General features: G+C 44.5%; 2 protein-coding genes across 5 annotated transcripts in view; both read left to right on the top strand.

Annotated features, from left to right (window-relative positions):
* The window catches only part of LOC107271029 (serine/arginine repetitive matrix protein 2), an 89,739-nt gene that overhangs the window by 11,623 nt on the left and 66,534 nt on the right, over positions 1-11,582 (top strand). Inside the window, exon 1 of one of the 4 annotated variants that reach the window (XM_015746596.2) lies at positions 9,481-9,782. The exons of 2 other annotated variants lie outside the window; for them this stretch is intronic. The gene's annotated coding sequence lies outside the window, so the exon portion shown is untranslated. Of the gene's footprint in view, positions 1-9,480; positions 9,805-11,582 lie in introns of those variants that run through there. One more of the 4 variants, XM_015746595.2, reaches the window with a different exon arrangement.
* On the top strand, positions 1,550-3,570 carry LOC107271025 (coiled-coil domain-containing protein 96-like). Its single transcript, XM_025088272.1, has 5 exons — positions 1,550-2,235; positions 2,315-2,431; positions 2,497-3,002; positions 3,060-3,269; positions 3,329-3,570. The coding sequence occupies exons 1-5, from the start codon at positions 1,810-1,812 to the stop codon at positions 3,510-3,512; spliced, it is 1,443 nt and encodes a 480-aa protein (XP_024944040.1). The 5' UTR covers positions 1,550-1,809; the 3' UTR covers positions 3,513-3,570.

Below are 11,582 nucleotides of genomic sequence, written 5' to 3'. Positions count from 1 at the left end.
ACGAGATTTTTTTTTTTTTTTTTTTTTTTTTTCATTTGGAAAATTACGACCGGGTTAACGCAGTGAATTTCGTGTGGTCCATGTACAGATGTATGTACTACCGTATGGTATACAGGGTGGGGTGAGTACTCTGTCGATGGATGCTGCGTGCTTATGGAAAGTAAGGTATAGGATACGGTGGGTTAATATATTCCGATGGTTAGGAGATGCATCTCTGACCAGGGCGCATTTGTATTGTACCTTGGTCGTGTGTGCTACTCGAGTGACATCGTATAACAATCGTAGTGGTGACTCCTTCGAGTGGGGCCCATCCTCGGTTACGGCCCTGCATTTACTTTCCTGTAGGGACCAGTGAGCTAAATATAGCTAAGCCCAGGATATAAATAGAATAACCCCGCAGGGCCCTGGATGCCGGGGTCAGCCATCTTCTTCTTGTTCCTCTTGACCTCGGTGTCAACCTCCTTCTTACACCCTCGGCTTCGAGAGGCTCCTTTTACACTTTGTATGCCACTCTCAGAACCTGGTGCTCCTCCACACAATCAGCCGGCCGATTTTTCTCCGGTACTTTTGGTCCCAGTCGATCCCGGTACCGATATCGTTCTACGTGCTCCAAGCCCGGCTGGAATCTGGAACGAGAGTCTCGGTGAAAGGTAAAGGTCGTAGGACCCAGAAGGTCCGGCAGCCCTGTGGACGTATCGGGGGATTAATGGCAGTGACATCCAGCACCGGTCGAAATGAGATTCTCCGACTGGTCTTAAGGAGGAGAAGAAGAAGAAACTTATAGAGAAAACTCACTGAGGTAGAATGGTGGACAAAGGAAAATAAAAGAGTCAGGATAAAGGACCAAGGGACAAGGGATATTCTCCGTAGGGACGTTGACCTTAGATTTGCCCTGCGTCCTTGACGATACCAACATGGCGAGTTTATGCAACCTCTCACAATACACGGTATACAATCTCCCAGCCTCCGCTCTACCTGGACCCTCCCGTTCCCTTGGATCTTCGATGCTATTAGTTCACCTGATGGAAGGGTCTACCAGTTAATCCAGTTTATTAGATCAGAGACATGGTACGGGGTCTTTATAGAATTGCTATAAAACAGGACCAGCCAGTGTTTTCAATGCCAAGTGGCAGAGGGTACTAGCTGAACGACGTGCCCTCAATTGGAACGTCACAATGCTGATCTTGAGAAAAAGTTGACCTTCCTATCTCACGAGACATCTCTCGTCGTGCTCCTGGTCTTTCTAATGGCCTTCATGAAAATGGATTAAGGGCTTTTCACTTCGATACGAAAAGTCATGTGCTCCACGGACACCTATGTCTTTTACTTAGTTGCCTGGTGCCTGGGGTACTGAATGTGTGCGCGACACACGCCGATGGCTCTGTACTCGATGCAGTACCAGAGATCCTTGAACCTACAGGAATGCAGCGGTGGCGGCCCACGCTACCTCAGGTACCCCACTCCGTCGCTCATCCGATCTAATCGCCCTAGGGCCGAACAAGAAGAGATCTGTATTGGCTAGATGCACGCGCCTTCTATTCTACTTCGACTTACGTTTATAATTCTCCTACCATTTTTTTTGGCGTTTTCCTTTATCATACCTGCGATCGTCTTTCAGTCTTTATACGGGACATCTGTCGTTACGTGGAGACTCTCTTTGGGGTTATGCTCGAACAATCTTTCATGGACGACTGCGATTATGGTTTCGTACGATTTTCAATGTTTTCGAATGAAAACGTTTTTCTTCGTGTCCTTGTGTTATTTTATTGAATTTTTTTTTCTTTGGATTTTCTACCATTCCTAAATACAATGGATGCTGCGTCCGAGGATAATATGCTTATTGACATTAAGGTCTCGTCCAGTGTTGGTGTCCTTCATGGCATCGTCGAACCTTCCCTCGTGGGTTTGGTTATGGACGTTATAAGCGAAGATGAGAATGAGATGAAATTTGCAAAAAGTAATATACCTTCCATCGCAGAAGAAGAGAATGAGAAATATGAAAAAGAAGATGAGAACGAAGACGAGAGTGAAAATATGGAAGCAGTTGGTACCAAATTGGATAATATTGAAATGGATGATGAAGAGGTTACACCGTACGAGGAAGAGGAAGAGGAAGAATCTGTCGAGGATGAAGAAGAAGAAGATGAAGAAGAACACGTAACAACACAGTTGTCAGGGACGAGTAAGATCATTGACACGGAATCATTTTTCATTGTGAATGAAATCTCTCCAGAGGTATCGATAAATATCAGACTTATTAATACAGGAAAAGAGCCTATTTTTAATGATCCTTGCGCCTCCCCGTCTCTTCTAGGTCTTTCGTGATCGACGCGCAATGATCGACAAGTTCAAGGAACTGGTGCCGGAGCAAGCCGAGCTTCGAAGAAGAAACAGACTATTGGAATACTGGGTGTTGAGGAACTCGGGGAAGGTTATGTGTTCTAATTCTGCGCGTTGCCGATTGAAAAGTGATCGAATCGAATATCTTCCTCTTAGGTAACCGCACGTATGGCGACTTTACATAAAGACGAGAACGAGGAAGTTCTGGAGCAATATTATAAGGAAGTACTTGAGGACTACAAGCGTCAGCTGGACCTGGTCCTCGAGAAGAAGAACGAGCTGGTCAATGAGATGTCGTATTACAATGACAAGTACAAGGAGTACCTTCTGAAGGACTACGAGGTCTTCCTGGGGCTGATAAACCAGGAACGGTCCACAGCATCCGGCTCAGTCTTCACCAGGACAGGACGGCAGCTCCCTGAGAAGACCGTGCAGAATTTAATTTATCGTCAGCTGAACTACCGTGAGCTGCTCTGCACGGTACGATTGAATTACATCGTCAAACAGCATCGGTACGAAAGGATCAAATCACGGATAGACAAGGTCGAGAATCTGGGTCCGGGTAAGAGCAGCATAGAGTACGAAGAGCTTTGCCTGCAGCAGATAGCCTACAGGGATAAGCTTGACGAACGTGATCACGAAATGGAGAAGCTTCGTAACAGGTACGTGTATTCCTAAAAAAAATCAAAATAATTTAATAAAAAAATTTATTTCTCCAGTATAGAACGATTTGCCTATATCTTATCTCAGTACAAGGAGAAGGCATGGGGCTTCGATATGGACGTGAAGAAGATGAACATTGAAATGATCAGAATCAACGTGAAGACCAATGCCGCACGTAAGAAAGTGAACAACATTCATTCCCTGTTGGCCAGAGTGAGAAGCCAATACAACGAAAAGAGACACGAGGCAGGACTCTTGGTTGCTCAGTAAGATATATAACGCTCGTTTCAAGGACCTCTGGCTTATTGATCTTGATGTCGATTAGACCCGTGTTACTGGAGATGGAACGCACCCTGAAGATCCTGGAAGGATTAAAGGACGATATCGAAGCTATTAAAAATAATATTCGTCATCTGCAGAGGACTGTGCGCCATAAAGATAGAAGTGAAAAGTCAGTGACGACACCGGTACTTGAATATAAACTAGCCAGCAAACCAGGACGCTCCTGATCAACGTTACACGTGGATGAACCACGGTTTCTACTTAGAGTTTAGTTTATCTCTACGAATAAAGGATATTAATCGAACGATACCTTTGAGGCTTACTCTCGTATTCCAATAGTACCGAACTATTCGAAGCATTCAAATACGGCTATTGTATTACGTCTATTTCATACTGTGTATACGCTGTATGCCGTCGAATATCATCCCGGATATTCATCTAGCTGCTCAAAGAGAGCAAGTCGACAGGGCAATGCCCTAATGATTTTCGCGCGTTCGTATCTAACGATCGCTTGCGCAAGCCGTATGAATTTATGCGAATCGTTAAAAGTCCCCGAGAAATCATAAAGGCGCCCACAAACGACCCACCGGGTTATATCGGACACGTGGTCGATAAGTCCCTATCGCCACATGGGTGACGACTTAATGTCGCTCGGGCAGAGCCCAGGCAGTCGTATACGGTTGATAGATTGAAAATTACCCATGTGGACGAGGCTTTACGGACTGTAGAGACTTTGGGCAATGACTTTGTTCCTTCGATCGATAATCCATTACTCATCACCCTAACGCTGGCTTCACCGAGCGGATCACTCGGTTCTAAGCGGTATATATTTTTTTTATCGAGAATACGTAATGTCGATGACCGGATATTTAATCATGTAAACATTTCAGTCAATTTTTGCTTGGAATGCGTCCCGCGTACACAGTACGTTCTCCGTCTCATACGTACGCGCTGGTAAAAAGTCGATTTTTTGTTCGGGGAAGCAGCGATTGTACCAAGTCAGCAGAGACTAATATCTCTACAGTGAGCACGTACCGGGTGTTCATAATTACACCCGTGGAACGAGATTCAACGTCCCTCGATTTCTCACTAGGACATCCTATACGGGGGATACGATTGAAAATTACTAGGTGCTGCGGAACGTTGAAAAAATTTTCAATAAATCATTCGCACTGAAAATTGCTACCGTACGACTTACGAGCTACTGAGTTCCTACATGTTCCATTGAATCTTTGGTACACCGTATAGATGGATTCGATCAAAATTGATCAAATACCATGAGCTCTTCGCGAGCAAACCCTGCACGATTATCGCCGTGTATTAATAGATAATTTACTGGGTGCGCGCAAGGCCGCTTCAATTTTTCGCCGGTCACAAATAACACATTAGAAACTCGTTATTAATTACAATATAGGTACGCGTTAAATAATAAAGAAGAAATACGCGAGAGATAAATAAAGGATTTCTCGTGTATTCTAAAGAATTCGAAAATTCAAGGCTACTCGCTTATCCCAATGAATCCGTTGAACCCACCGGCGGTAATTTCTCGTCACGTAAATATTAAGCGATTATTCTTTGCAACCACTGTATATATATATATTTTTTAAATCTGAACGTAGCCATGCAGAACGAAGATTTCAAATTGAACCGCGTCGTTTCTTCACACAGAAACGTGAACGCCTTGAACGTAACGTAACGCGTAAATCATAAAGGTTACGAAAGGTCCAGTCTTCTGGTATCTAACGGTAAAATTTGTTTTTCCGAAACCCAAAGTGACGTCACTCCCACCTACGTTCGTAAACCGTACCCTGTGTACCTTTGAGACACAAAGAGAAATCATATAAGGAAGAGATACCAATGACGACTTTTAACTATGCAGAATCTAAGTACGTGTACAGTACCCAGTGCAAAACTATATAAGGTCTTCGTAGTGGCATACATTTTATTTTCGCCAATTGCTCAAACCTGTTCTCCGGGTTGCAGAGAGTGGCGCAGCGACCGAGCGTTAATTTCACTCTTAAATTCATTAACCTTCCTTAATGATGAGCGACGTAACGTGTGACTAAGCGTCCTTGCAATATGAAATAATACCCGTGACCTTGGAACTCTCGTGAACTCGGACGTGTCACCCGTCTGCTTTTGAATGCAAATAAAGGATGTTAATTAAAAATTGTTTTCAACTAATTAAAATGATTCATTAATTTTTCGTAAAAATTTTGCAATTTGATAATAACTACTTGTATATATATATATATATATATATATATCTATTAAGTACGTTCGATATATGTAGTAGTGACCGGAGATACTGCCTTAGGCTATGCGAGAAGGATCCTTAGGGTGGTTCACAGAATTTCTTGGCACCTTGTTGAGATCGCCATTTGCGATTTGTAACTCGCGGATGAATGACTGTTTGGTAATGTCTATTATTAGCGAGACGGGTTAGTGGAATTGCGGCATTGGATTAGCGAGACGTTACTTAGGTCGCATACGCATGTACGTCCGTCCACGGTAGATTGACGTGTGGGTAGTTTCATTGAGAATGACGTTAAACGAGTCCACCCACGTGTTCCATGATAATATTTTATCATTGGTGTATGTCGCATCACGTGGGGATTTACCTGTTGGCTGAATCAATTAAATCGATCCAAGGGTGGAGGAGGATAAAATTGGCGAGGATTCATGGTACAGGAAGAGGAGGCAGGAAGAATTTGGATGGAGGCTGGAACGATAATTCGTAGCAATTAGCCGGGGGCCATTAATCTGTTTCGGTGATTTATCTGGGCTGAATTGATTCGTGCCTCGACGTGGGGTTAGGTTAAGATAGATGGCCCCTGAGCCTCCTCCATGGAGGAGATGACGTATCTATTAAGTCCGGTGGGTCATTCCTGGCTGTTAAATATATATGTATATAGTAGCCTGCTGGTAAGGCCTACCCGAATATTATGTAAAGCGGGGGGTTACTTTTCGGGAAACCACGTGGCAGCTAATTTCCACGTCATCAAGATCCTGGTCGTCCTCGTCCGTCTTTCGGTCTGCAAATATCCGGTCCTTCCACGTCCTGTTTGTTCACCGGCGGCCTTCGGGACTGTCCATTGGGTTGGCAAGTGGTGACGTTACCTACCTGCACCTGGGACAAATGCTTCAAATATATTCCGACCGTTTGTCTTTCGGGTGGAAAAGAACATCCCCTACGGGACCCGTATACCTGGACTCTGGTCAGGTCCCCTAGAGCCTTCTTAGAAAGCAAGTTGATTTTTCGGGAAAAAAATACTTCACGCGAGACACTTTCGGAATTTTTCACTCGTCCAGCCGAAGACGTTTGGGCAGTCCTTGTTTCCCTTTGTAACTTACAGACGTTATGACCCTCGGTAATTAGCCATGTGGCCAATCGATGTCACAAGCTACCCCCTGAAACCGTCAGCTGAGCTTGCTTTTAAAAAGATGCAAAGCGGAGAAACCTCGTGGCAAATTATGCAAATCCAGAGCATTTACATTTGCTTAGCATAGCTAGTTGCAACGGCGGCTTAAACCGGAGTGGACTTTCATCTGTTTACCATAAAAAAATTGTCGGTATCCAATCGGATGGATCCTGTGCTGCTCTCACGGGGCCCTGCCCTGTCCGGATCGAACCGAGTACGACGAATCCTAGGATCTCACGATACTTTGCCCTGCTTAATCGGCTAAATAAGTCCTGACTCTCCGTCTCTTACCGACGGACTCGTGTCCTCGATCGGGTCGCATAATTCCGATCGGGTCGATCGATCGGTCCGAGGAATAACTGGACGAGAGAAAATGCTGGGTATCTAGGTAGGTTGGTAGGTGCTGTCGATCGTGACTCCCTCCGTAGAGGAAAATTCGTGCGGTCGTGCATCCGTATAGCGATGCATCTACCGTCGAGCGGCTGGTTCTTCTTCCATCGTGTCTGCCCTTCAATTTAATTCGTGATTCGTGCACCGTGAAGAAGACCGCAGATGCATCGCAACCCTCCGTAATAAAAATGCAGGCGCGCGTGCTCCGTGCCGCTCTGCTCGCATTAGACTACCTTCTTTGGCTTTCCTGTCGAAGAATCTAAATTAAGGAGCGAACAAAGGAATTGCTTTTCTCGGATCTTCCCTTTACATTTTCAAAATCCTTGGATTATTTTTTTAAATTTTTATTCCCAAATTTTTTTTTCGGACTACCTCGCACAACGAGGATGACGTGGGATGTCACCAAGATATAGTGCAGTGGGGAGAAAAGGAACGCGACCCTTTATCCTGTCGTAGAGAGAGAGAGAGAGAGAGAGAGAGAGAGTAAACGTGAGAATTTTGAAAGTGTTAACAACTCGCGAAAGCAGAGTGTTTCCGTAAAAGGGAAATCGCGCGTTAAGGTATTGGCTTTGCTCTCAAGGTCGACCGGTATGCTCTCCCTGGAAATGCCGCATAACGCGTTTCTATTACGCGCTCAATTACAGCAATTGTTGCGTCTTCGGTAGGTACGAATCCTGGCTCGGTATGTGGATCGAAAATTTAACCATCCCAAAATCGTTTCGCCGTATTTGGTTATGTCGGTTGATGCTTATCGTAACAGATCGGGCAGGAACAGTTCCCTGTAGCATTTTTCAGTGGATCGACTCGCCGTTACGCGGACGTACAAAAGTTGCTTGGTTGCCGAGGCAATGATCGAGCGTGTCAACAAGACAGCACGTGGACCCAGACGCGTTACCAAAGTGAACTTAGCATATGGAAACGTGCGCCGTCCACGAAAACAAAGGGACAAGTGTCGAAGTTGACGAATGATTTTGTCAGGTTGAAAGAAAAAATTATGCAATCATCGACGAGGAAATACCTTCCTGGGTTAATTAGGACAGACTGCACTAGGCTGCATATGCACCGCGTGAAGTTGTCATTGCGTTAGAGGTTGCAAGACATTTCCCTGTTGGATATAATACTACGATTACCAAATAGTTCTCTACTACGATTGCTTAATTGTCACTTGGAGATTTATTGTCCTCGGACTTTTTTTTTTTTTTTTTTCGTTGGTATTATTTATAATGATTTATGTCACTCGACAACACGTAGTACCAACAACCTTATCGAACATTGGGGTATGGCTTTAATTGTGAACTATAATTGAATCGACCTCCGGTCAGCAGCACTGACAAACTCGACGTCCTTGGCAACGGCCGGCAGATGGTTCGCAAGACGTTGGTCAGCGCGATGTAAGTTATAACGCAACTCTTCGTTTTTTTTTCTCTTTTTCTTCTCTCGCGAAGATCGAGAACAAGAAGTGCTTCAAGATGGAATAAGACGTACAGAGGGAGGATGAAGAAGTTGCTGCTGCACGATTCGCGACCGAGTCAAACATTTCCTGGGAAACTGTACGGCATGAAGAGTCTGAGGTATAAGAGCGTCGTGAATATGTTTATGCTGGCTGCTAATCGATTCGTCTTTGTCAAAGTTATCGGGCGAGGAGATGCGTAGGAACGACGCGTGGCCTGGCCATTTTCGGCGAAAGCCAATCACCGTCCGAGCGAGTTTCGAACATGAATTTAATCCGAGATTAAGATTTGGACAAGTAGATAGCCAATAATGGTGTCTCTCTCTATTCAATACCACTCTCGAACGTCTATCGCTCCGATGTAACTTGTGGATAAATCAAATTGCAGTCCAAATAATCCTATGTGATTTTCTTCGTACGGCTGTATTACTACACACTGTATAAATAACAGATAACAGAAATGCAATCATGTCGATTGGGTCACTATGTATTTGTAACAAGAGCACGTAGGGCTTCTTTGCATTGATTTATTTTACTACCCAAGGTTCCGTTGGGTGAGTGGACCTAGGACCGTTTGTATGTACGATAAAGATGAAAAATGGCCCTTATGCTTTCAATGGTAGAAAATTTTATTTCTCTTCTTCGCGCATTGTCATAGATTGAGATTGTGTAATTTTTATTTATATACAGCTCGAAGGTGAATATAGACATAGAGCATAGGAATCATGGCGCTGGCTTCGCAAAGGAACCAACTGGCTGGTAGAGCGGTCGTTTGCCTTGGGTTGCCTTCAAACCGGCAAGCATGGAGTCCGATCCCGATTCCGATCCCGCCCGGTTTCTACCGCGTGCATTCCTTTTGGACTTCGGCCGTTGTCGGCTACGCTCGTAACTGCTCGGAGAGTCTCGGCCACCCGCCTCGTCGCCGGCATCGGGCGAGATCGGCAACAGTCGTGCATCGGCGCTTGCCCAGAACGCTTCGCGTATTATCATGGTGCTGCTTCGAACGGCTAGAGCATCGTGTACTGACGTTTCTCAAGATGAAACTGTGAAAAGATAACTGAACGAGATACGAGCGCCACTGTGAATCGCGGGCAGAACACAGTGTCGTGTGTGCAGTGTGTGCTCCGTTGTTTAGTGCATTGAAATAGACCGGCTCTGAGATTATACAGCAATCCTGGATATCTTCGACTCTGCCAGCACGGCCGAGCACAGCCAGACGTCCTAAGAATCAACAGGTGCGATCCTGCGAGTTTACAGGTTTGTTCCTTAACGGACACCTGCTTTTGTGCGAAATATTTACACGGGCCTGGTGTGTCGCAGGTATATTTTTGTCCGATGATCGTCATCCAATTCTTATTAATAATCGAGTGACGAGATTCATTCGAGTCAGGCATCGTTCCCACGCTTTTCGCCCGTGAATCCTTTTGCGCCACGCGAAACCCCATTTCTGTAATAGACGACGCTTCCTTCGAGCAAATGTTACACTCGCATGCCACTGAGTTAGTCCGAGATATCTCCGTATCGCGGAATCACGCTGCACTGATCTTAGACTTCATTTTTTTGTCTTTATAATTTAAAACAAGACATCAAAGACACCGTGACATATATGCAGCCTGACTTTTGATCCATTCTTGGGTTATCTGAAGCGCTGTTGAGTAAATAGAGGTTTTATATAACGGGACAAGTTCTCTTTCTGTCGCGAAACGGGTCTGTGAATTTTTAAGAAGAATCCCGTTTGCCGAAATTCGAAAAACTTTCCCGGACATGTGTGTATGTGGATGCTCGTGCGGTTCGAAACGGCGGCTAATTCAAGCTAAGATTTCTCGATGAGAAAGCCCCCACACTTGATAAAGCGATATCGAGCGACCGCGAAATTTCTCCCGAATGAACGATTCGTCATGGTTTGGACCACCAGATTTATTTTTCTTTCATTTGTAAATTATTATTTTTTTTTTCTTTTTCTTTTTCCTTCGTTTACTTCGCACTCTCGATTTGTCCTATGAACTTTAACGCTTGGGTCTTAAATGGACAGAATCACCAGTCGCCTCGGTATACACAGTTAACACAGGCATTCTAGACACGGCACTCTCTACCTTACCTTGCGTTACCTTACCGTTAATAGTACCTACTCCTTCAGAAGCGTTCCTAAGGTATTTTCTCACCTCTCCCGTTAATTGCATTTTCCGGCAGCGTTCATTGTCTTGAGCGGCCTCCTCTCTTACTTTCTACTAAAAAGCCGCTCAGCCAGGCTCTTATGTATATATATCTACGCGATCTCAACATCTCAGACTTCTACAAGAGATTGCTACCCATCTAGCCACGCCGGCGGAGTATTAATTTTCCTCTTCTTTTTTTTTTTTAACTCCGTCTAATTGGAAATATAGATGAAAGAGTAACGATTTTTTTAAACCGATTGTGCGTTAGGGTCCCTGATGATATTTCATTGTCCTGCTTTCTGTCATGAGATAAACGAGCGGTTTCAAGGGGGACGACGTCTGCCGGGTCCTTTTTTTATTTTCGGCGTACCTGAATTTTCCACTCGAGAAGATTATCAGGCTTGTTTCATTTTTCGAGAGTTTTAAGGACGCTGGATCCTCTGGTAGGATCTCTGTCAAGTGAAGATCCTCCTATCTCTTGTATGCTTTCGTTGCCTCTTGAGGGTCTGAATTGTGAATAGCTTGCGGTAGTATGTTAAACAGTCTATATAATTGAGTGGATTGTCGCGTCTTCATGTTAAAACAGAATTTCCTGTTTTTTTCTTTTAGAGAAAAATTTCAACATTTTCGAATAACTTTCAGGTGATATTCTTACCTGGACTCCTGCAGGTCCCAATACCATATTCAATGGCTTTGAGTATCCCATTGGAAACGGTAATCTGCATCTCTTCGGGCATTTTATATGCGACAGGACCGTTTAGAGGAAGCATAGAGCTAGAGAGTAACGATATTGTAACTCGGAACGATTGTCTGTTTTTAGAAAGTATCAGCCTGTAAGTCCAGAAACAATTTTACATAAAGGCCCATGCGTCATTCTCG

The sequence above is a fragment of the Cephus cinctus genome, unplaced genomic scaffold (genome assembly GCF_000341935.2).
Source record: "Cephus cinctus unplaced genomic scaffold, Ccin1 Ccin1_scaffold0867, whole genome shotgun sequence".
NCBI classification, from domain to species: Eukaryota; Metazoa; Arthropoda; class Insecta; order Hymenoptera; family Cephidae; genus Cephus; species Cephus cinctus.
The sequence above is the reverse complement of the archived record's forward strand: the minus strand, read 5'-3'. Positions and strand labels throughout refer to the sequence as shown.

What these genes read in the sequence shown, in the direction of transcription:
- LOC107271025 (XM_025088272.1), top strand. Translation starts at nt 1,810, where the DNA reads ATGGATGCTGCGTCCGAGGATAATATGCTTATTGACATTAAGGTCTCG. An exon ending in TGAATGAAATCTCTCCAGAG is followed by an intron (nt 2,236 to 2,314) that starts GTATCGATAAAT and finishes CGTCTCTTCTAG; the next exon opens with GTCTTTCGTGATCGACGCGC. An exon ending in GCAGGACTCTTGGTTGCTCA is followed by an intron (nt 3,270 to 3,328) that starts GTAAGATATATA and finishes GATGTCGATTAG; the next exon opens with ACCCGTGTTACTGGAGATGG.